At 42.7% G+C, this 26,069-nt stretch overlaps 1 protein-coding gene across 1 annotated transcript in view; it reads right to left on the reverse strand.

Annotated features, from left to right (window-relative positions):
- Positions 1 to 26,069, reverse strand: part of HTT (huntingtin) — a 427,987-nt gene that overhangs the window by 199,328 nt on the left and 202,590 nt on the right. Inside the window, exons 30-36 of the mRNA XM_082256463.1 lie at positions 17,223 to 17,300; positions 16,571 to 16,794; positions 14,436 to 14,514; positions 3,533 to 3,694; positions 3,296 to 3,351; positions 3,046 to 3,194; positions 465 to 718 (exon numbers count right to left, since the gene is read on the reverse strand). Of these exons, the coding sequence (XP_082112589.1) occupies positions 465 to 718; positions 3,046 to 3,194; positions 3,296 to 3,351; positions 3,533 to 3,694; positions 14,436 to 14,514; positions 16,571 to 16,794; positions 17,223 to 17,300 (1,002 nt within the window). The remainder of the gene's footprint in view (positions 1 to 464; positions 719 to 3,045; positions 3,195 to 3,295; positions 3,352 to 3,532; positions 3,695 to 14,435; positions 14,515 to 16,570; positions 16,795 to 17,222; positions 17,301 to 26,069) is intronic.

The following is a 26,069-nucleotide window of genomic DNA, read 5'->3' on the forward strand; positions in this document are numbered from 1 at the left end:
GTGTGTGTGTGTGTGTGTTCCTCTGTGTAAATCCTGGAAGTGAACAGGCAGCAGCTTCAGCTGCCCACAGTTAAAATGGCTGCAGCGAGACTTTGAGGATGGAGATTTTTGAAGCATATTTGGCAAGTACAGGCAAGTATTTAACGGAGGGAAGCTTTAGAATGGAAAATATGTTTTTATTACAAATTATGTGAGCCGACTGCAGTTCCTCTTTAAGCTAAAATACATGTTTTCCTATCATCTCCCTAGGAGACTTCTGGGTTGATATTTTCACAACAGAATGCCTGGTTTTTGACATAGAACCACAAAATATGGTGCCACTTTGCCCTGGTGAAGTCCCACTGTTCGTTATGGGATTTTGAGAAGGGGTGGATATGGAAGGAAAATAAAATTATATGATGTCCTGAAGAAGCACAGGCTACCAACAACTTCCACAGCCGATAAAGAATTAAGGAGTTACTGACCTGCTGCTTTGACAACATGGGCAGAATGATGTCTGCTATCTGCCGGGAGAGCCTCTTCCACTTGTCTTCATTCTCCTTGTGACACTGCTGCAATACCAGGATAAACATCTCTAGAACCTGATGGTACTGGATAAGTCTGAGCAACATGGACACCACAACTTCCTTCTGAGTCTCCAGCTCTTTCCCTGCATCAGCTTTATTGGCTCCTCGTAATACAAAGAGGTCATGGACTATGGGCTGTAGGGCTGGAATAGCTGCAGTATGGGGAGAGGCAAATATAGAAAGACGTTTAAACCTACATTCCAAAACTAAATGACATGTTTGCATAAAAAAATAAAATCAAGAAAAGCAAATCTGCTAAGACACAGTACATTTATATAGTTAGTACTTTTACAATTCACTACAGACACAGAAATGCTCAATCCCACCACTACTTGCTGTATCCTAAAAAGTTTGTTACGTCCAAGTATTAAGCAACCAAGACAAATTCCCCTGCCACGGGCTTCTTGGGAGAGCCTTAGTTGATTTTGCCTGGACAATTTGAGCCTAACTATAAGAAATGACAGGGTCCCTTACTCAAGGTCATTGTACTCTGGAAAACCGTTAGCTTTTTGTTTTTACATTTTTAAAAAGAACCTGTGCTTTGCCCATGGGATATGCATGGCACCAGTCTATATCACGAGAAAACCTATAATGATCCCATCCTTCTTTAAAGTGGAATTTTACCCTAAAGGGGAAGTTCTGCTTTACGTTCTCCTTCCCCCTCCTTTACCACATTTGGAACATTATAATTTTTAGGAGTTTTGATAGGTACATGCTCTCACGTTCGCAAGGAGTCACGGCAGGCTTCCCACCGTAAACATTCTGGCGCCGGAGACCCAAAGACTGGAAAAGATCTGACCAGATTGAAGACAGCACTGGATTCCTGTAAGCACAAGTGTCCTTTTATTTAAAGTCAACAGCTACAGTATTTGTAGCTGCTGGCTTTTTTTTTTCTTTCTAGGGTACAGATACTCTAAGTAAGCTTAGTCAGGCAATGTCTGCCAAGATCAGACATATGATGATTTCCTGATCATCACTGATTCATAAGCCAACAGCCTGGTACACACCAGTAGTTTCTTTCGTTCAACCCAGCGGGGCTGAACGAAAAAAAAACAAAAAACTGACAGCTCAGAAGAGACTGCTGTACAGACCGTTAGTACAGCGATCTCTCCTGCTGTACTATTGTGTTCTGACAGGGGGGTGCAACTGTGTGACCATCATCCACCCCCGACCCCCCCCCCCCGCCAGAACATTCCAGCCATTGGCTGAGAGCGCTGATCTGGAGCAGATCGGCAGACCTTCAACAAACTGCAGGACTGTTAGACCGACTGCAGTACACACGATTCTGCCCGATATTCGGCCCGTGTGTACTAAGCTTACGTCTGAGGCAGTTGTAGACCTCAGAGTATATAGCTCTAATATCAACCTCCAGACTCTAATACCTCTACAAAAAAAAATGTAATAGTATCCTCCTAGTACCATGCATTGTGTGCTGCATAACAAAAATATATGTTTTTCTGTCTGCTGTACTATGTCGGTATCCCATGCAAATTAAGGGCTGTCTTAAAGCGGTAGTATACCGCTTTTTTTTACTTTTAACTACAGGTAAGCCTATAATAAGGCTTACCTGTAGGTACAATTAATATCTACTAAACCTGCACGGTTTAGGAGATATTACCACTGCATGCAGCCGCTGCATGCTCGGGAGTGACGTCATCGCGGCTCCGGCCACTCACAGCGCTGGAGCCGCGGAACCCAGAAGAGACGCCGTGGGATCATGTCCGCTCCCACAGCGGTGTCTGGGGGTCCGTGTTGGGGCTTCGTTCTAAGGCAAGTAATTCATAATGAGCTAGTATGCAATGCATACTAGCTCATTATGCCTTTGTCTTGCAGGGTTTTTTTTTTTTTGTCAGAGTTTACTACCGCTTTAAGGGAATGTGCATTGACAGGTGTGCCTTAAAGCGTATCTATGGTCAAGATGTAAAATCATATATTTATCTCTACTAGAAACTATTTCAATAGTTTCTAGCCTACTTCTATTAATCTGAACAATATTGAAGTTCTAATCTTACTTTGTGAAGATCCCCACACATTTACTTCTGTGACACATATTCACTATGCCATGTGGGTACACACTGCTGTGTCACGAAATTCACAGATCCTGCCTTCTGAACTACAGAGGTGCTGAAAGAAGGACTGTCAGGAGGCCGTACAGAAATCACTGCTTGCAGGCAGCAAGGTACCATGGGATGGATCATTCTTAAAAAGTAAACCGTAGAGCAGAAGCTGCAAGCATGCAGGGAAACCAGGAAGTTGTGGAAAGAGATGGCCAGCAGTCAGGCAGCACTAACATTAAAGATGATTTTTCAAGTATGGTTTTTTTTGGACTGTCAAAAATATATATTTTTTGTATTGCTTTTACAATGATGATGTTGTAAAATTAAAGCATATGCTGTGACTACAGAACTCCTATAATAAAACAGTTTGGAAGGGAGTAAATGAGCCCTAAGTGTTAAAGATTTCAATCATGTATATATACCATGGGTCACAGCTTTCCTCCCACTGGCCATGATGCCGTCACACAGCTGAATGATTTTAGGAATGCCGATGATCTGCTTAGAGTGGTACCTTTCATAGGACAGCAATACCAGGAAGAAGAACACATTTGGAATGATAGCTTCTGATTCCCTGTCGATTTAACAAAAGAAACTTAACAAGTAAATGGGATATCATCTGCACACAAATCCAAAGATGATCTGGCATTCAGGGCATACAGGAGAGGACCTTACCTGAACTGACCTACTTCAATGTACTCAAACTGCTTCAGCACAAAACCAATGAACACCTGAAGGATTAAAAAGAGTGCATGATTAAAAGAAATGTAAAGTACTTTAATTACGTTTTTATACATTTTTCTTGATTGTTCTTATTTCAGCCATGTTTTAAAAACAATAAATTAACGAAGGGGCTTAGTTGTTGAGGAAAGGTTTTAAAACCACTGTCTCCGGTTAAGTGAAGGATATTACCTGATCAGAATCTAGCAGACAGTAGTTGACTCGAAGTTGGACAAGTTGAGCTAGGAGATCGAGAACCTGTCTCTGCAGCTGCACAGACGTAGTAGTGGTGTACTGCTTCAACGCTTTAATCACCAGAGGCTCAAACAGGCGAATATGGTTATGAATAGTATTCTATAAAAGTATCAAAGAAAAAAAAAAAGATGAATTAGCTTATATTTTTCAATCATTACAATAATGGAGTATTAAAGAGAATGTTGTTGTACATAAAGGCAGATTAAAATGTTCACTTAGAGCACATGTGTCAAACACAATGGCCGTGGGCCGAATCCGGCCCTCCAGGCCATTTTATGTGGGCCTCACACCTCTCCTAGAGCTGCAGTAGAGCTCCAGCCCTCCATTGGGCTTCCTCCAGATCTTGCACTTTGTTTCCTAGCTCTGCTCCCAGCTTCTTCTCAGCAGCAACACAAGGCAAGGGGTGCACTTTGATGTAAGGGGGGGGGGGGAATCTTGACATCTGATGCAAGGGGGTTGGGATAATCTGGACATCTAGTACTACAGATAGAACCGGCCCTTTGAGGGCAATCATAATGCTTATGCGGCCTTGATGAAGTTAAGTTTGACACCCCTGACTTAGAGGATAGGTATTAACTTCAAATAGAAAAATGAATTCCACTACCCTACAAAATGGGAACATTTATCTTCATCCTGAATAGGTTCTTACCACCACCACCTGTTTGGGGTTGTTACAGAGATGAGCGAGAATCTTAAATTGGGGTAACATGTGCCAGTAACAACGGAACTTTCCCTCACATTGTAGATGTTTCATCTCACCCCAGGAAAGGGAGGTGAAGGGAAAGCACCTTAACAGGGCACAGCAAAAAACAAAAAAAAACAACTTACAGGGGTTTTAACACTTCCTCATGCTTTCTAAATAAAAAAAAAAATAGGCAATTTTTTTTTGCTACATATGCACTTTAATATAACTTTTTAATTTGCAAAGTTTTAAAAAGTGTAAATTAGTATAAACATCAAGGCAACAGAAAAATTGCAGAACCACAGTTCCCCAACCTACCACAGTAAATCAATGATTTACCGTCAAGATATATCCGGTTTATGGGGCATGGCTTGACTGCCGTGGTATGCGGACGCACGGGATCGGAGCTGCTTCCCCTCGGGCAAAACAGCATTAAGCTGCTGCCTTCGGTCTTCCAGCCTGCACGGATCATGCCGCCTAAGCATCGAACCTCCTCACAGCCTCCTGTAAGCGGTGGCGGCTCCCGGACGAACAGGTTGCAGGTTTTCCAGGACAAGGTCAAGATAGCAATTGGCCACGAGGTACCTCAACGCTCCTCTCCTGCTTGCAGCAGTGACTCCCTGGCTCCATCGGATTCCCCACAGGTACTGTGCTCCAGCCCCTCTCCATCCTCCCCCCTCGGAGTGTAGGTTTTCCCCACATTCAGAGCCTGACCCTGCAGATACTACCTGGGACCTTAGAGAAAACATTTGGGCATTACCCACTAAAGCGGATATACAGCAATTGATCTTGGCGGTGGAACTTTCTTTTAAGTAGGCTATAGAGGGGATTAAGGAGGATACTGCAACTCTGGGACAGAGTTGAGGCTGTGGAAACTTATCAAGACGAGCTGCTGCAGACTATCACTACTATGCAAGAAACTGCTACACACCATGAGGTGGTTTTTAACACCTTGCTAGATCAGCTAAAGGATTATGAAAATAGAAATAGGAGGCAGAATATCCGCATCCGTAGCCTGAAACAGGCGACCGGCACACCAGATCTAATGCCTATGGTACAGGGTATCTTCTGCCAATTACTTGGCAATGCAGCTCCAGCGAGATTGATAGGGTATATAGGGCCTTAAAACCTGTTCCTCGGGACACTGGCAACCCACGGGACGTCATTTGCAAATTGCATAGGTATGCTGTGAAAGAGGCGGGTATGAATGCTCCATGCAAACATCCTTTTATCGATTTTAATGGCACTAAATTAGCCCTTTTTCCTGAACTCTCTCACAGAACCCTTATGCAAAGGCGTGTAGTACGTCCTCTTCTGGATGCCCTCTGGACTGTGGATGTCTCCTATAGGTGGGGTTCCCCCTTTCGTCTAACAGCTACGCGCATAGACAAGACCGCGGTCCTATGCACAAAGGATGATCTTCCATGTTTCCTTGATACCTTAGACCTCCTGCCAACAAATTGGAGACTCCACAGTACAATTCCGCTTCCACAACGCCCTGACCGCTGGCGCCAAGCCTCTTCCAGATCCCACAAGAGGAACCATGCGGGTCATCCAACCCAAGATTCTGAACCACAGCCACAAACTTGACTGCTCCGTTTGACCCCATATTGTGAGTTACTACCCCTACCTCTAAAATTTTACACTGAAAACTTGAATGTCTCAACGACTGCTGCAGGTTTCTTTACAATTTGTTTGTTGCCCTACCTCCTATTTACCTTCAGTATTGACAGACTGGTGGACTACACGGACATACGGCACCTGATGGAGGAGGGAGCAAGTTCTCTTTACTTTTCATTTATGCAGGCAGATTTTGAAGTTTTTTTCTGTTGCAAAGGTTATCAGATGTATATATTCAGTACATAAGTTGCTGCTGCTAATGCGATATATTCTAAAATGAATGAATCTTTTTTTTCAGCTTTGCCCAGGGGTGGTTGCATGCGTGTGCATCCCATGCATTCAGTCACATCTCCCACACTAGGTTGGTCCCCCCCGTCGGTGGACTTCAATTCTGGGATTTTGCAGGTTCAGGGGCACCCACGGAAATGGACGTTGCTTCCCTTCTAGTGATTGCCCATCTACTAGATGGTCTATCTTTGTTATGGACCTTGTTGCATTTTATAGGCCTTTTCTCAATTCTTTTTCTTTTTCTATGGTTTGTTCTATCCTTTTCCCAAGTGCAAAATTGGTTGTTTGATGCTCTATGTGGAGTCGCCAGTTTACATGATGCCATTATTCAGATTAGGATGGGTCTACTAGTACTCATTTATTGTTACAGGTCCCAACATCATTATAGATATGGCCAGAACACTGAAGATTGTCTCCTATAATGTTAGGGGACTTTGTTCTCCCCAGAAGAGAGGTACTTTGGAAGGAATTGTGCCACCTTTCTCCCGTTTTGTTTATACAGGAAACACACTTCATTGCCAACTCTGTGCCCTGCAAGCCTCTCACAACCTTTAATCCATTGTACTGTGGTCTCCCCCCCATTCCTAAGGCCAGAGGGGTCTCCATAGCAATTAGGAAGTCTTGCCCTTTCTCCCTTTCATTTATGCAGCTAGATCCAGAGGGTCGCTCTATTTTTCTTAAGGGTAAGATTCACGGTCATAAATATACTTTTACAGCTATATATGCCCCCAATTCACGTACAGTTAATTTTATATCCTCCACCCTTAGGAAACGGAAAGATTTTAGGGAGGGTATGGTTATATTGGGAGGAGATTTTAATCTTGCCTTCGATACCTGCCTGGACACATCCTCCGGGAAAATACCCATCTCTGCTAGAGCACTTCGTCATGTTAATGGCAACCCATGCTAAAGCTTGTGACTATAGTTACTACTCAAAAACGCGTGGTACAAACTTCCGACGATCTTTTTTTTCATTGATCAATATTTTTTGAGTGATGTCCTCTTTACCTCGATTGAGTCTATCACGATCTCGGATCATGCCCCAATCACATTGGCTATAAACCCTTCTGCTGCCCACCGGGCTGAGAGGGTCTGGAAACTCAATGAAAATCTCGCAGATCTGGCGGTCCCCCCTTCTACAACTCTATTTTGAAACAAATTCCACTGGGGATGTGTCCTCGAAGGCCGTATGAGAGGGCCATAAGGCTGTGATTAGGTGAGAACTGACTGCTCATGGATCTCAAATTAAAAAGGAGAAACAGAAGGAGATTGTGGATTTGCTGGATAGTATTCATGCTTTGGAACATAAACATAAGACACATTTCAATCCTGAAAATGCAAGGAAGTTAGATGCCCTTTGCTCTTCACTATCTCAATGTTTTGATTGTAGAGCCAGGGACAAAATTAGATTTTATGAGCACCGTTTTTATGAACATGGAAATAAATGTGGTTTCCTTTTGTCCAATTACAAAAACGCCAGGCCCTATGCCATGTACACAGCCCAACGATTCAAAATCGGCGTGTGGTAGATACGTGTTCCATTGCTGAAGAATTCCAGCAGTTCTACTCTTCCCTTTACAGTCTACCTCCTCCTCCCACTTCTAACCCTGGTACACCCCTTCTGGACGTAGTTAAGGCTTATGTTCGGGATTCAGCCCTTCCGGCTCGCTCTTCCCAGATGATTGAGGAACTGGAACGACCAATCTCATCGGAGAAACTGAAAGCGGCGGTGTCTGCTTTACCTCTAAGTAAAAGCCCAGGGCCTAATGGCTTTTCTAACCAACATTATAAGAAATTTCTCTCAATCCTTGCTGACCTAATGTGTAAATATTTTAACTCTATCACTTCCAGCAATCGGCTGCCTTCTGAAGCTCTCTTGGTTGCAGAAACCAGGCAAAGATCTGCCACCTATAGACCCATCTCACTACTAAATGCTGACACCAAACTATTGGCAAAGATTTTGGCAATGAGCCTTCAGGACCATGTTGCGACTTTAGTGCACCCGGATCAAACTGGATTCATTTTGGGCCGTGAAGCATGGGACAACACTATACGGGCCCTACATATCTTACATTGGGCTCAGCATGGACATGCTTGCGCTCCTTGTATGGTCTTATCTGTGGACGCCGAAAAGGCCTTCGATCTTGTGAGCTGGGTCTATATGGCGGAACTACTCTGTGAGCTCAGTCTAGGTGAGCGCATGCTGGGATGGATCCTGGCACTTTATCAGGAACCCTAGGCCCGAGTAAAGGTGAATGGTACTCTTTCTGATCGCTTTGCTGTTAAAAATGGGACCAGACAGGGCTGTCCCCTACCTCCTTTACTATTTGCCCTAGTATTAGAACCCCTCCTCCGACGGGTTCGTGGCCATACGGACATTAACCCCTTTACGACCGCCCGCCGCAGATTTACTGCGGCAGGCAGCTGCTCCTGAGCAAACCGACGTAACTCTATGTCGCTCACTCTCAGGAGGCTAGGGGGCGAACGCGCTCCCGCCCCCGCTCGTCAGCGGGGAAGCCGATGCATGTGTCAGTCGGCTCCAATTGCCGCCTGACACCAGCGATCTCTCCCCGCTGACAGAGAAGGACGGTCCGCTGATGTAAACACAGCCGTCCGTCTGTCCTCCCTGAAGTGATCACAGAGCCCATGTGATCCTGCTATGTAAGATCGCATGTCTCTATGGTCACTTCACAAGTCCAACCCCCATACAGTTAGAATCACTCCCCTAGGCTTACATTTAACCCTTTGGTCACCTATACTGTTAACCCCTTCCCTGCCAGTGTCATTACCAAAGAAACAGTGCATATTTATAGCACTGATTACTGTAGTAATGTCACTGGTACCCCCAAAAGTGTCAAAAATGTCAGAGGTCCGATCTGTATGCCGCAATATCGCAGTCCCGCAAAAGATCACAGATTGCTGCCATTACTAGTTAAAAAAAAAAAAAGACATAAATCTTTCCCGTAGTTAGTAGATGCAATAACTTTTGCGCAAACCAATCAAAATACGCTTATTGCGATTTTTTTTTAACCAATATGTAGCAGAAAACAAATTGGCCTAAAATGTTAAAAAATTTAGTTTTAAATTTTTTTTTTTGGGAATGTCATAGCAGAATGTGAAAAATATTGTTTTTTTTTTTTCAAAATGGTCACTCTTTTTTTGTTAATAGCGCAAAAAAAAAAAAAAATCCCGCAGGTGATCAAATACCACCAAAAGAAAGCTCTAAATGTGGAAAAAAAAAAAAAAGGACTTCAATTGTATTTGGGTACAGCGTCGCACGGCCGCGCAATTGTCCGTTAAAGTCACGCAGTGCCGAATTGCAAAATAGGGCCTGGTCATTAAGAAGGAAAATCATCCGGTCCAGAAGTGGTTAAGGGGATCAACATTGGATCAACATTGGCTCGGTGGAGCATAAAGTGTCAGTATACGTGGACAACCTCCTTTTCTACCTGTCCAACCCACATATCTCCCTCCCAGTTCTCATGTCCAAATTGCATCAATTTGGATCTTTATCAAACTTTAAAATGAAATATTCCAAATCGGAATTACTTCCAGTTCAGGTTCCCTCTCAGGTGGAAGAATCCCTGAAACAGTCGCTCCCCTTTGTGTGGCGTAAGGACTCCTTACCTTATTTAGGTACCCATATCTCTTAGAATCCTAAAATATCTACGACCTCAATTACAGTTCCCTGCTGACTAAAATCCTCAGACTTGCAGCACTGGAGGACCCTTCCCTTGACCTGGTTTGGGAGGGTGAATGCTTGACGATCCTATCCATGATGATATATAGTCTCTATGCTGTGCCCATTTTACTCCCCCCAGACCTTCTTTAAGCGCCTACGCAGAGCTTTCCTAACTTTCATTTGGCAAGACAAACACCCTAGACTGGCGTACGATATTTTGCGTCATCATAAACTGGACGGCAGTATTGGCCTATTGGATCTAGCCTTGCATTATAAGGCTAAGGCCCTTGTGTGAATACTGAATTGGTGCCATGACTCATTATCCAAACTGTGGGTCCCTTTAGAAAAATCAATGGTGGATAGAAATCTGGCAGGCGCTTCTTGGGTCCCATCTACATACAGAGGCCTCTCCGACTGGACCTCCCCCCTGACTCAGTCCACTCTGATGGTTGAGGACAGGCTAAATGGCTCGGGCCAGTATGCCCCACCAACATCACCGCTTGCACCCCTTGGGGGTTTATCCCTGTTTTTTGCCGGGTGAAGAACGCGCTTTCTTCCGTTATTGGGGGATGGATGGGGACTATACTTGCACGAAACTAGCCCACGTGGTACACTTTTACTTCAACAAACCTTACAATCTTTATATGGTACTTTTCCACTCGAGCCCTGGAGATACCACCAATTGTTCAATTTTCTATCAAAATTAGAGCCCAAGTTACGCTCTAGTGCTGATCTCACCACCTTTGAAGTCATGTGGAGACAACTCCCCGACTCCAGACATTTACTGTCCATAATGTACAAACTAGTGTTAGGCACCTGCTCATCGACTGTTCCCTACTTCATTAGAGACTGGGAGAGGGAGCTTGAACTGGAATTTACCACACCCAAAATACAAAAGGATCATTAAACTAACTCACACTTCTTCCATTAGTTCCTGAATTCAGGAGTCTTCCTATCAATTTCTCACTAGGTGGTAAAGGACTCCACCCTGCTTAGCCCAGTTGTTCCCCAACGTCAGCGATACATGCTGGAGGGGTTGTACCCAATGGAACACACTTCTTCACATCTGGTGGTCTTGCCCCAAAATTCAGGTTTTCTGTGAAGCCATCACATCCTATATAAAGAAGCGGTCTCTCAGGCCAATCTCCAGCTCCTCATTTCAGTTTCTTTCATGCGACCTCTTCTTCCATAAAGGCCTATAAAAGGAGTGTACTCCCTCATTTGCTGAATGCAGCTAAATCCCTTATTCCAAGGTTTTGAAAGCAAAGTGCTTGTCCCACCCTCTCCGATTGGAAGAAAGAGGTTGATACTATAATGGAGGCAGAACGATGGGCTCTTGCGATGAAAGATCAACATGAGAAATGTGAAATGTAAAAGATATCTGGTCAGGGTGGATGTATTATTCCACAGAGATACCAGATGTTTAAATATATTCTCTCTTCCCCAAAGGACTCCTCTTTTAGTACTCATGTTTGGCTTATGGCAAAACCATACGTGTGATACATCAGATTAACAATTTAACTCACCCCTATCTTCTACATCTCTCATACCCGGATTCTCTCTGCTAGTTTATGTTTGTTTTACTCAACCCTATTTTTTTTTTTCCCATTTCTCTCCTGTGATGCCTTGACATGCTATAGCAACATAACCATGCATCAGATGTACGAATTTGTGGTACCCATGCCGATATATGCCTTATGATTGTGGGTGCTACTCTCGTTTGTTATATGCTATATCATATGTCATATGAAAATACTTGTTACTATTGCTATCTGTTTTCTTCTATTCGTTATCCCTGAAAATCAATAAAACTTGACTTAAAAAAAAAAAAAAAAAAAAAAAAAAAAGATACGGTATATACCACACCCACCATAAACTGTGTATACTATGCAGAGGTGTCAGCACCGAATCGTAGGATGCAATGAGGTATGCCTGAGCTCGTTCTTGCAGAAAGAAAAAAAAACATTTCTTTTTTTTTAGTACACACTGTAAAATACTTTTCCTGGAGTCCATTATGGGACACAGGAAGTCTTTAACCTTTGGGTTATGCCGACGCACATGGTGGAGATATACATAGGCAAACTGCAGGTTAGCCCACGATAATCCTACCACTACCAGCACTCCCCAGTTTTGAATCAAATCAGTATCTAGAGCATAATTACAAATACAAAAGTAAGTACAAAAACCTTATGTACTCTCCTTGCCTTCCATACCGGGCCAATTCTGGCACTCCACTCCTACATGTAAAAATCATTTTTTTTCCCTAGAAAATTACTCAGAACCCCAAAACATTATATATGTGTATATATGTGTGTGTGTATATATTGTTTTTGTATAATGTGAAAGATGATGTTACACCTGAGCTAATAGATACCCAACATGTCACACTTTAAAATTGCGCACACTCGTGGAATGGCGCCAAACTTCGGTACCTAAAAATCTCTATAGGCAACGTTTAAAAATGTGTACAGGTTACATGTTTATAGAGTTACAGGGAGGGTCTTTGGCTAGAATTGTTGCTCTCGCTCTACCGTTCGTGGCGATACCTCACATGTGGATCGAACGCTGTTTACATAAGCGGGCGCGACATACGTATGCGTTCACTTCTGTGTGCGAGTATGCAGCGATGAGGGCATTTTCCATTTTTCCACTTTCCTTTTAATTCATTGATTACCATTATTCCTATTACAAGGAATGCAAACAGCCGTTGTAATAGGAATAGTGCATGACAAGTCCTCTTTATGGAGAGATCTGGGGTCAATAAGACCATAGATCTCTCCTACAGGCTGGAAAGCCTGAGATCCAAAAAATGATCTTGGCTATCGAGCTGAGATCACGGCAGTATTTACAACTGCCAGGCCAGGCGTGACCTAATAACGTCACACCCGGGCCTCCGAGAGTCATAGAGACTTCTGGGGACCATCTAGTCCTCTGTATTCTCTATGGTGTACTTCTGCTGGCAGCGGAATCCTTCTGCGGCTCGCCAATCGCATGGGCGAGCCGGTAGACGCTGAACAGCTGCTATGATTGTTCTGATGGTGCAGAGAATCGCCAGCGAAAAAAAAAAAAAAAATGATGCAGCTGCAAGCCTCATTCAGATATCTCCACTCAAAGCCCAGGCTGTCATATGATGTCCAGCCGGATGGAAGTGGTTAAAGGAAGGCTTTAAAGCCTTTTGAATGGCCAAAACCAGTCCAACTGAGAGGTGGGCAACACCGCAAACACATGCGAACAGGCCCAGGAAAAAAAACAAAAAAAACAATAGAGAACCAGGGATGCAGCTGAAAGACCTGATGTCCAAAGCTACATTAGATGGGACTGCACCTGGCAGATTTTATAGAATGTGTAAACAGAAGACCAGGTGGCTGCCTTGCAAATCTGGGAAACGGATGCTTAAAGTCAAAAAGCCCAAGAAGCACTAACAGATCTAGTAGATTCTGCATTAACAGGGAAGTGTGGAACCTGATCCTTAAAACCCAACTCCAGGAAACTCAAAAATTCTCCCTTGCAGCTAGTTTGCTCCCACAAATGTTAACTGCTTGTTTAGGTCTATTGGACACCCAAAAAAAAATTGACTTACCAGATCCTCTACTCCACTGTGCTACTAAACAGGTCCCTACAGCACATTCTCCCCCATGCTCCAGCGGTCCAAGGTCCGGACGTCAAGAAGGGCGCAAGGAAGAAGGGCGCAAGGATCATAACACTGCACTGGACCTTTTGACGACCAAGGGTCGGAGCATGGGGGAGTGCTGTCTGCTGTGGGAGCAGGGGATTGCGTAAATAAAATAGCTTTTACTCTCCCTTAGAGTAAACTAACAGTTAACTTTTGCAGTTTTGGCACAGCCCCACAAGGGAAAATTATAAATTTTCCAAAGTTGGGCTTTAAACTCAAGTGATGGTCTGCCTGAGCCACCTGGAGATGGTGAAATGAGAAGCAAGTGCACCTTTTCTGGGTACATCCAGGATTACAAAAAGGGAACTAGCTTTTCTGAGCAAAGAGTGGCTGAGACTGCTGCAGACATCAGCACTGTTAGAAGCTGTGCTTGCAAGCATCACCATACCATATGTAGAATGTGAGCTTGGGGCATGTGTCTAGAATCAGAGTGCTGCCACCACGTTTGAAGAGCAAGGTTTAGGCTCAAGGTAACAGGCAAACCAACTGTTTGGGTGTTGCCATATTGCATTTTATAGAAAATTACAGACCTGCAGATTGAAAAGGAAAGCTATTTTTTAATAAATTACATTATGGCTTGTGTCAAAATTATATATGCTATACATTTTTTTTTATTTGTGATATTTTTTCCCTATGACAGTGGAGTACACTCTCAGGCACAGAAAGGGGACAAAGTTGGACAAATCAGGGACCATTACCATTGAAGTACAGAAAGTACCACAGCATGATACCACTTTTGTCCAACCTTATACAGCCAAATTGTATATGGGTACACTGGCTATAAAGGGCCTTTAAATCCTTGTTAGTAAGAGGCCCTGACTGATAAAAGTTCCAGCCAATCACCTCCTACAAAGACAGGAGGGTCAGAAGAGTCTATAATGAAAGCAAGCTGTACCTTGTCTGCCCGGTTCTTCGTAACATTGCTAATGCTGTTCTTCAGTTGAGAGGAAACCTTCTGGAGCACATCAAACCACCTGGAACAAAAAAGCAACCAGTTTGTTCTAACATTACAACATTCAATGGACAAATCAATGGAAATACTTTAAAAAGGTACAATTTACAAAACTATGAATTGAACACAGGAAATGATATAAAGTGCTAGCTACAGCTGTGCTCATAAGTTTACATACCCTGGCAGAATTTATGATTTCTTGGCCATTCTTCCGAGAACATGAATGATAACACAAACGTTTCTTTCATTCATGGTTAGTGTTTGGCTGAAGCCATTTATTCTCAATCAACTGTGTTTACTCTTTAAATCAGAATGACAACAGAAACTACCAAAGTGACCCTGATCAAAAAAGTTTACATACCCTAGTTCTTAATACTGTGTATTGCCCCCTTTAACATCAATGACAGCTTGAAGTATTTTGTGGTATTTGTGGATGAGGCTCTTTATCTTCTCAGATGGTAAAGCTGCCCATTCTTCCTGGCAAAAAGCCTCCAGTTCCTGTAAATTCCTGGGCTGTCTTGCATGAACTGAACGTTTGAGATCTCCCCAGAGTGGCTCAATGATATTGAGGTCAGGAGACTGAGATGGCCACTCCAGAACCTTCACTTTATTCTGCTGTAGCCAATGTCAGGTTGACTTGTGCTAGGATGACCTTGTGTTTAGGATCATTGTCATATGTTGGAATGTCCGTATGTCCCATGCGCAGCTTCCCGGCTGAAGAATGCAAATTTTCCTGCAGTATTTTTTGATAACGTACTGCATTTATCTTGCCATCAATTCTGACCAAATTTCCTGTGCCTTTGTAGCTCACACATCCCCAAAACATCAGCGATCCACCTCTGTGTTTCACAGTAGGAATGGTGTACCTTTCATCATAGGCCTTGTTGACTCCTCTCCAAATATAGCGTTTATGGGTTTGGCCAAAAAGCTAAATTTTGGTCTCATCACTCCAAATGACTTTGTGCCAGGTTTGAGGCTGGTCTATGTGCTGTTTGTGTAATTTTCCACTTCTTGATTAGAGTTTGAACACTGCTGATTGGCATCCTCAATTCCTTAGATAGCTTTTTATATCCCTTTCCTGTTTTATGCAGTTCAACCCCTTTTTCCTGCAGATTCTTTGACAATTCTTTTGCTTTCTCCATGACTCAGAATCAAGAAACCTCAGTGCAGCACTGGATGAAAGATGCAAGGGTCTGTCCGGAGTCCGGAAACTCATTGACCTTTTATCCACACACACTAATTACAAGCAAACAGATCACAGGTGAGGATGGTTACCTTTAATAGCCATTCAAACCCCTTTGTGTCAACTTGTGTGCATGTTATCAGGCCAAAATCACCAGGGTATGTAAACTTTTGATCAGGGTCATTTGGGTAGTCTCTGTTGTCATTATGATTTTAAAAGAGTAAATACAGTTGATTGATAATAAATGGCTTCAGCCAAACACTAACCATGAGTGAAAAAAAGTCTGTGTGTTACTCATATTCTCAGAAAAATGGCCAAGAAATCATAAATTATGCCAGGGTATGTAAACTTATGAGCACAACTGTATCTTAAAGCTTAAATCCAGCCTTAGCTTCAGTCTTGTACAGTTGTACAGTCTCCTCTCCTATACTAAAATTGCTTACTCAGATTTCATTGCACACTGTGTGCAACAGAAGCTAAAGTGAGTCAAAGAGCAAGCTCTTCTTCCTAAGCCTTCCAGTCCTTAGCCTGCCCCGTCATTCTTTGGGTGTCAGCATCACATGCAGGCATTACTTTGTGTTGTCTGCATGCAAATTTAACCTGCTTAGGAACACCAGTTTCTGTAAACTGACATTTGCCCATCAACTCCTCCCAAGAACCAGCCTACTGTTTGAATGGGGGCTGTGATGTTTTTAGTAAGCTGTGAATAGGACCCTGCCAGCCCTTCCAACTAGGTATGATTTACCTGCATTGCACAAAGACCAAGCTATTATAATACTGGGTCTTAAAGGTATGTAATGAAAACAAAACTATTTTAAAATATGAAATATGAACACTGTGTTGATGGGGGGCAGATGTAAGCAGATTAAAATTCAGCTTCAAGGTGTGTGCTTACCCTGATGAGTCTTGCTCTTGATCAGCTTGGACCATGTTACGTAGACTGGCATCTGCTAAAGCCTGGGTAAAGTGCGTATATGGAGCCATGAAACAGTAATGGTATAGTCCAGGTCGCAGGTTAGATGAGCCAAGGCGCTGTGCTTTTCCTTGGGTTTTGCTAGGGTTTGAAGAGAGCGCCTCAAACTGGGATGCTAAATTGGTTCCAAAAAGGGTCTTTAACAGCTAAGAAATAATAAAAATAACATACATTATCATAAAAAAAATCCCAACCCACACCAAATAATTTTTATGGAGCTAAAACCTAGCCCATTATTTACAATGTGCCTGTGCGAGAGGCGTAGACAAGCGCAGAATATTCTTCAGTAAAAAAAAAAAATGTAGGAAAATCTGTGTTCCCGGTTAGTATTTTGCGCCCATGTGTGCAAATACGTGCATATGCGCATAAATATGGATGCATTTTCCCTAGGATGGTATTGTAACGCGCATATACATGCAAATATGCACATAAATATGCGCAAATTCACGCAAAACACATAAAATTACATCCAAAAAAGCAGAAACTCAAACATCAGTACCGTGGGCAAGAGGCCTCAGTATTACCTCTGGAGATAATCAATTATTACTTATCACACAGTTTCTTTTAGGATTACCTGTTGCACACAAATTGTGACCATCACCGGCTCCCTGCTGAAACAGGACTTCAGATAACCCAAGATTTCTTCCACACACTGTGCATATGGAAAGTAAACATTAAAGGATGTCAAGAGACTCTTGCTAAAAAAAAAAAAAAATTATTATAATAACAGCAACAAAACATGATAACCCGACTAGAAGGATAAATACCGCTCATTACTCACCATTAAATTATTTTCTTGTGGTCTATTGAGGGACACAGCATTATTTATGGTCAGGTTATACTGCTGCCTACAGGAAGACAGGACACTGGCGAACAAAAAACAAATTCTAAACAGTCAGCACAGGATAACCCCTTCTCTAGCCAGCATACCTTGGTTTGTAGCTAGCAGCACCAAGAGTATGATCAAAACAAGAGAGACGAGACTGAGTAAAGGGCAGATGGAGAAGAAATTGGTGAAGAAAAGTCTGAGGACGAGGGGTGGGAGGGTGAGCATGCCATCGACCCCTCCACCAAAGGACCATGTTGGTTAAAGGATAAGGTCGGGGTCGGGGGGCGGTGGTTCACATCGGCTGCGACATCCTGCACTAATTATCCTGCCGTGAGACACTATACCAGCTGCCATTGACCAATTGCTCTGCTCCTGGTGCAGACCCACTCTTGCAGCCGACGCCAATCACCGCACGAACAAGGCAGGAATGACTAAAAAGAAAGAGGAGAGTATTCTCCCTGAGCGGAAGAATGAACATGGTGGATCCCCGCTACCACCGGCAATCGGCCACAGCATCCAAACTGGAGAAATTCACCCACCACTCAACTAAACACAAGCCACTACAGAAAGCTGCTACATCCCCTCCAGTACAAGCGCCGCAGTAATCCTCCCTGCAGACCGGGCACATGGCTCAGTCTACAGCAGGACTGCACATGCCAACACAGATCCCACTGCTGCTGAACATACACCCACCCTACAAGAAATCCTCACTGCAGTGCACACATATGGATCTTCTCTCACAGATCTCTCTGTGGAAGTTAAAAGCATGAAGGAGGGAGGGTATACTACAAATTAGGCATGGCATGCAAAAAAGCAGAGAAAAGGCCACGGCACTGGAAGGTAGAGTGAGTACAGTGGAAGATGAATTGACACCACTTATCTAAGATGTTTGTAGGATTACTGCAAAAGCATCCGATACTGCGGTTAAAGTTGAGGATTTGAAAAACAGACTACGGTGTAGTAATTTACAGATTGTTGGTATGCCTGAAAAAGCTGAAGGCAAAAACCCAGTTGAATTCACTGAAAAATGGCTGACTGATAACTTTGGCAAAGATAACATCACTCCCTCCTTTCTCTGTGGAGAGAGCAGAGTGCCACCTAAGGCTCTGCCACCAGGTGGCAATGACAGACCTTTCTTGTTAAAGCTCTTACATTATAAGGATAGAGACATTATCCTGAAGCTTGCAAGAAAAAACCTAATATGGAAATACAAGGTACAAAGGTCTCCATATACCCAGATTTTTCAACAGCCATCCAGAAACAAAGAGCAAAATTCACTGAAGTCAAAAAGCGTCTGCATGCCATACCAGTAGTTTACTCGATGTTAAATCCTGCAAAGCTGCATGTGGTGGCGGATGCCACTGTACACTTCTTTGAAAATCCTGCTATGGCGACCAACTGTTCAGATCAACAGGAGCGGCCACTTAGGGCGGCTGCCCACTAAAGTACACAGATCAGGAGCAATTTATAATTCTACAATAAATACTTGCTCACCTTGCGAATAATGGAGCCCAGAGGGAAGCATTAAAGGACTTGCTGTCTTAGATTCCAACTTTGACTGGTAACCTTTATATAGAGTCTTGCAGACACATTGGTCCTGGCCCTCAACATTACCCCCTCACTGGTATAGCCCTGCAGGACACAATTGTAAGGATTTCCAATGGGAACCTCACAAAATGGTTTTGTGACACTTTTTTTTTTTCATTGTTTTTCTGTCCTGGTTTTTTGAGCTTTACCTCTGCAAGCCAGATGATCCACACAGACTGCCATGAAAGTCTATTGTTTATAATTGGCTGAACAGTACATGTTACTATATAGGTTTATTGCGCTCTATATCTGGGCCTTTGAAATATGGAACGGGACATTCAACTCCCATAACTATGTGGAGACTTATTGCGGGGAATGTAGTTTATTTACTATGTGGATAAATGAGTCGCCACACAAATTCAATCCTTTCTTGGAATGTGAGAGGGGTGCATGATGCCAAAAAGATGAATAATAATTTCAACTAACTAAAAAGACACCACTAAACTATTGCAATCCTCAAAATATCCGATGCAGTATCACTCTTTGCATACGCAGTATTCTAGGGGAGTTTGTATCCTACTCTCCAGGAAAACGGCGTTTGAAACACTGGGTATTCAAATTGACAATCAAGGAAGATTTTTTTTTTTTTTTTGCTAGGCACATGGGACTCCCACAAATGTAAAATAACCAATGTATATATACCTCCACCTTTCACACTGGAAGTGCTAGAGTGTCTGTCTCAGTTTATAGGCAAACACCCACAAATCCCAGCATTCACTTTGGGAGACTTTAATAACATACTCGATACATCCTTAGCTGTGTACAAGAAATAGTGTCCCCAAGGCCCTAGAACATTAACGTCTTTTGCCAGATTATTAACAAAACTAGAACTAGAGGACCTCTGTTGATGTAAATTCCCTCTAGAAGCTCAATTTTCCTGCAACTCTTTAACCCACTTAACTCCACCCCATATAGATCTTTACTGGGTTCTGAGTTAACGCATACATTTGAACCCAGGGTCTCCCATCTTGCAAGAGGGTTGTCTGACCACTCACCCGTCTAAGTAACTCTATGGCTGCCTATAATTAGACTCCCAAAACACTGGAAGTGAAATCCCTTTTGGCTCACCCTGTTTACTAATACAGCGCACATACAATTGCAAATTAAACATTTTTTAACTGAAAACAGACTCAACCATTCTGGGAATTACCGTATATACTCAAGTATAAGCCGAGTTTTTCAGCACATTTTTTTTTGTGCTGAAAACGTCCCCCTCGGCTTATACTCGAGTCATAAAAAAAAAAAAAAAAAAAAGGAAAAAAAAAAATTCCAGGCCGGCCCAACATGCTCCGAGGCCCCTTAGATTTAAAAATGGCGCCGCCCGGCGCCAGCATGTCACCGTGCATGCGCCGCCGCTCGGGATAGGACGTACACGTTTGGCTATTCCCGGGAATAGCCGAACGTATACGAGCTTTCCCGAACGGCAGGGCATGCGTAATGACGTGTTGGCGCCGGGCGGCCCCATTTTTTAAATCTAAAGGGCCTCAGGAACAGGTGAGAGTCCTCCACAGCTGCACTACCTGCCGTTATGCGGGGCTGCGGGCATACTACATGCTACTACACCTGTACCATGCCCGCAGCACTGCATCTCCTGTAGTATGCCCGCAGCGCTGCACTCTCCTGTACCATGCCCACAGCCCCGCACGCTCCTGTACCATGCCCTCGGCCCCGCACGCTCCTGTACCATGCCCGCAGCCCTGCACTCTCCTGTACCATGCCCGCAGCCCTGCACTCTCCTGTACCATGCCCGCAGCCCTGCACTCTCCTGTACCATAGGCACAGCCCTGCATTCTCCTGTACCATGCCCTCAGCCCCTGTTTTGGGTCTCGTGGTGGTCCAGTACCTGCTGCATTTCCCACCCTAGGCTTATACTCGAGTCAATCGTTTCTCCTATTTGTTGGTGGTAAAATTAGGGGCCTCGGCTTATATTCGGATTGTGCATTTGTGAGATATCATTAAAAGAAATAGTAGACAACGCTAGTACAGTGGTGGATAGAACAGAAAGGAAGTTTGTGCAGACACCCAACGCTGATACCAGTAGCAAATGGATAAATACACAGCAAATGTACCGTACAGTGCAGCAGCAACAAGCCGATAACAAAAGGGTTTATGCTTCTCAATCATATTTTGAGGGGGGGAGGGGGGAACGGACATATACTATCCATATCTAGAGCACAACAGCCACCATTGGTCATACATATAAAGCAATTTCATCAACTCTGATTGTTACAGATACCCCTTCAATTTTACAGGGGTTTCACTCCTTTTTTAAAGATGCCTACTCATCACAAGTGTCTTATTATGATATAAAGGATCTGACTCCATTTCTTGATGAAATTCAGATTCTGAGACTTAAGGGATCAGACAAAAAACAATTTAATGCGCCCATAACCCTAGAGGATTTACAAGTTGCAATGGCCACATTCCCTAATTATAAAGCTCTGGGAATGGATGGACTCCTGATAGAACTATATAAGAAATTTGGTGGGGTGCTTTTACCAGAACTGCTCCAAACAATTATAAGTGCACAGGAACAGGGTACTTTACCGTTGTCTATGTATGAGGCGTCGGTGGTAGTTTTACTGAAGCCTGGGAAGGATCCAGAACAACCTGAGTCCTATAGACCTAGATCGCTTTTAACAACTGATCTGAAATTGCTCACTAAAGTTCTCGCAATGCGGCTCTCAAAAGTCATAACCAAAATTATCCACCAAGATCAATCGGGGGTTCATACCTAACCGATCCACGGCAAACAACCTCCATAGGTTATATTTAAATATGCAAATCCCCACAGATAATCAAGGACAAAGGGCTAGCCTTTCACTCGATGCTGCCAAAGCATTCGATAGCGTAGAATGGCAATAATTATGGTTGGTTCTAGAGAAATTTAACTTGGGAAACACATTTATGTCAAGGAACAAGTTACTTTACATAGCCCCAATCAAATTACTTTATAAAGCCCCAATATTAGAGTAAACATGCTCTGTCCTTTTGCATTACACAGAGGTAAGAGACAGGGTTGCCCATTATACCCATTATCATTTGCTCTAGCAATTAAGCCATTAGTAGCCATTAGAGGGAACCCTAACATTTGTTGATTTAAAAGGGGAGACAGGGAGGATAAAGTGGCATTATATGCCGATGACGCCCTTTTTTTTTTTCTAGGCGATACCTCTGCTTCATTGTCGAATCTTATGGCATTAATACAAAGGTTTGGATCCTTTTCGGGCTTCAAAATAAATTGGCACAAATCTACGCTATTACCATTGGACCCCTTTGCTTTACCCCTGCCTCACATGGCAGAGCAGATCAAAATATTGGATACATTTAGGTATTTGGGAATAATTATTCACTCCAACCTAAAGTCATATGAAGCTAAAAATATTCACCCATTAATTAAAAAATTTCAAGATCAAACAAATAGCTGGATTAAACTACCATTAACGGTGGTGGGAAGTTGCAATTTTATCAAAATGATCTGGAGTCCACAACTATTTTATGCGCTTCACAATGCCCCAATTTGGATTCCTATCCATATTTTTTAAAAATTCAGCACAATATTCCGTGCACTGATATGGAGGAAACAAGCTTCCCATACTAAACTGGAAACTCTACAGGAAGCAAAGGACTCGGGTGGACTGGCAGGCGTTAACCCATATTATTACCATCTAGCTGCTCAATTAGAGCATATTACGGGCTGGTTAAAGAGTCCTCTGACCATGTCAGAAATATCATCAGGACACTGCTTTCAATGACACTGCGTACATTCAATTATTATTGAATGTACGGAGGCAGGAAAACGTGGAACGTTGTCTCAATGCCCCACGTTGGCGCTAATAGATAGAACCTGGTATGAAGCTAAACAACATTTCCAGTATACAGGCTACTCTACATATTCCCGAATAATAAACAATAATAATTGTCCTGAATTAGGTAAACTACAGGACTTCTCCAAGTGGACACAGCATGGCTTGATTTATATATCCCAACTGTATAATGGAAGCCTATTAAAAGGACTTTCAATCATTGAGAGAGGAATATGGCCTACCAAACAACTTATTCTTCCAATTCTTACAACTTAAGACATGCCATATCTGCTCGATCTAGAACATCAAACTGGAACCCAATGAGCCCCTGTGGTACTTAGACAACTTATAACATCATCAACCAAAAAGGGACAGATTTCCTCCCTTTACGGTTCATTTCTAAACCAAACCTCCAAAGTTATGCCATTTAAATGTAGGGCAGGCTGGTCAGAAGATATAGGTCAAATTTCTGATTAGGAGTGGTCTAGTATACTGGATAATGTTCTTAAGGTGTTACTCATCGGCGCAAAAACGTACTCAACTTTTTATTATACACCGCACATATCGCACCCCCTATAATTTATACAAATGGAATAGAAGAGATTCCCCAGTGTGCCCAAGGTGTGACATAAATAATGCTACACTTTTTGACATGTTGTGGAAATGCCCAAAACTGGTACCATATTGGAGTGTAGTGCTGGGCTCTGTTAATAAAATGTGGAGTATCACTCTTAAATTAGAACTGAAACTCAGACTATTGGGTTGGTTAGATGAGGAATTATATACACTGCATACATATATTGCCATCATTAGAGTATTGTTTATTGCTAGGAAGCTTATAGCACGAAAATGGCTCTCACATTTACCCCCTACATATTCAGAATGGGTAAATGCTGCAAATGAAACTCTCCTAAGAGAAACTGGCTTATAAACAGAGGAAGCCCGACAAAATTTGACCTCATGTGGGACGCCTGGCTAGAAGTGCCTGGATTAGCTCCACTGCAATTGGTTCATAATAGAATTATTGGGGGTAAAACCTCCTCTACTTAAATTTTAGGAAAGGTATTGGGATTTATGTGAATGTTGGTACCATCTATTTGGTCACACTGGGGGAATACATGCAGCACGATAGGATCACTAGGCTTGCAGAGGTCAAACATTTTGTTTTTCTTAGGATTCGTTTTGCTTTGTAGAGTCTCACCGCCTAGGAGGTGAAAGTTTTCCTTGCCCTGACTTCTGAGCCATGGGTTCTGGGGTACAGAGTTAGGGTATAGAAAAAGAGGGAAGATCAATATGGATGGTATAGTATAATTGGGGAAAACGGATGAGCATAATTTAAACTTAGCTAGATCCCAATGCATGCAATACCTAAATATGGTCATTATTGATATCAAACCGGATGGTTACAACTACTGACAAAGTTATGTCTCCTCAAAGTTGTACTCTTCTACACTGAAAACCCATGCTTGTTTTTCTTTTCTTTTGTGGTTTCTTGGGGAAAAAAAATAATTTTCAATAAAAAATAACGGATTAAAAAAAAAAAAAAAGGATAAGTTCACCTTTTGTAACATGTTACACCCTGAATATGGGTGTAACACTTAACATGTTAAGAACAGACTGGCCCTTGCACCTCCCTGAGCCAACAGATCCAAATGGGACACAAGTTTAGATACTTCTAACAAGCCATCACAACTGAAGTGTAGGGCGACAGATGACTGCTTCAAACTTTCTATAAAGCAAGAGGTCTACCACAGCTTTGAAAAGATTGCTTAAGAAATTTAACCCATTCTGCTATAGTTTGAAATATTCAGTTCATAGCCAAAATAGGGCGAAGGGCATAGCCTGGCACAGAAAACTGTTTTATGGAGGTATTCCTTCTGTTGGTCAATAAAATTAGAAAAGGCAAGGGCAACCTCTACATACCTGGTGGTTTTGTCAATGTAGATGGGCAGTAGAAATGGACATGAGATCGGAATTCTACATGGCTCTGTTTGCAAAGTAACAGCAAGGTGATGCTGCTTCAATGCTGATGGCATGGGAAAGCACAGAGCGTGGACAACACTCCACCCAGCTGATTGTGTCAGCGCTCAATCTATTAGCATTAACTCCATGGTAAAGCCAGTGACAGCAGAAAATTTAAATGGTACCCAGTCGGAGCAAACAAGGTAGTTCCCAGTGCTCAGCCCAATCGACCTTTTCCGCAGAGTAGGTCTACAGAGAATGAAGAAGAACTGAGGAAATACCATCTTTGGATCCAAAAAGTGCTTTATGGCAAATTTCTTAACAGAACAAGCTTTGAAGAACATTGGTGTTGAACCCCGTGCCCGAAGGTAATTTCCAGGCTGGCCCTGCAACGTCCAATGCAGCAGGGCAAGGCACTTCAAAGCTAGGCTGAGGAGGCGGATCCAGACAGCTGCCATGTAAAGATAATCTCAACTACTGATGAAGCAATGAATCTTGAATAAAAGGAAGGAGAAAAAAAAAAAGGAAGAATACACTTCCATTCACCTAGCACACTAGCAAAAAAATATGAGGCATGCAGGGTAGAAGAGGGGTTTATCCTTGACTGGCTTATAGAATTTTTGTTTGCCAGTGTCTAATCCTCATGTACGCAGCAGCATAATCCAACAGTATACGACTCCATATGTCCCTCAATGGACAAGAAATGTAAATTAATATACACCTAGATTTTGTTCCTATTGGCTGCAGAACTTAGTGCGCAGTTCAACACTGGGGGACAGCATAATCAGAAGACAAAGCACATGGATAGTGTTTTAATACAGCACTTCTACCCAGAATTGCAAAAATCAGCAGTCTGAAGCAGAGTGTTCAGAGCACTTTGGCTGTTCAGACAACGCAGCTCAAACGCAGAAATTAGTTTCAACCAAACCTCTGCCACTGTACATGTGGACAAAAACTAACAGTCTTGGGTTTTCGGTAGAATTTTTCAAGTCTAATTAATGGGAAACCAATTTGTATTTTCAGAGAACACTTGTTTCCTTACAGTCAGTGCTGACATGCAATGAGAAAGAACAGAAAAGTGTAATCATTGAAGTGCTACTAAACAAAAGGAAGAGTTGATAAATGTGATTTGCAAGTACCTTTAGCTGTCCTGTGTTTAATCTGTATAACCCAAAATAATCAGAATTTGCTAAAATAAAAGATATACAGTGAAGGGCTGGACAAGAGTTGGAATTAA

Source organism: Pelophylax lessonae (assembly GCF_965119305.1).
Source record: "Pelophylax lessonae genome assembly, chromosome: 1".
NCBI classification, from domain to species: Eukaryota; Metazoa; Chordata; class Amphibia; order Anura; family Ranidae; genus Pelophylax; species Pelophylax lessonae.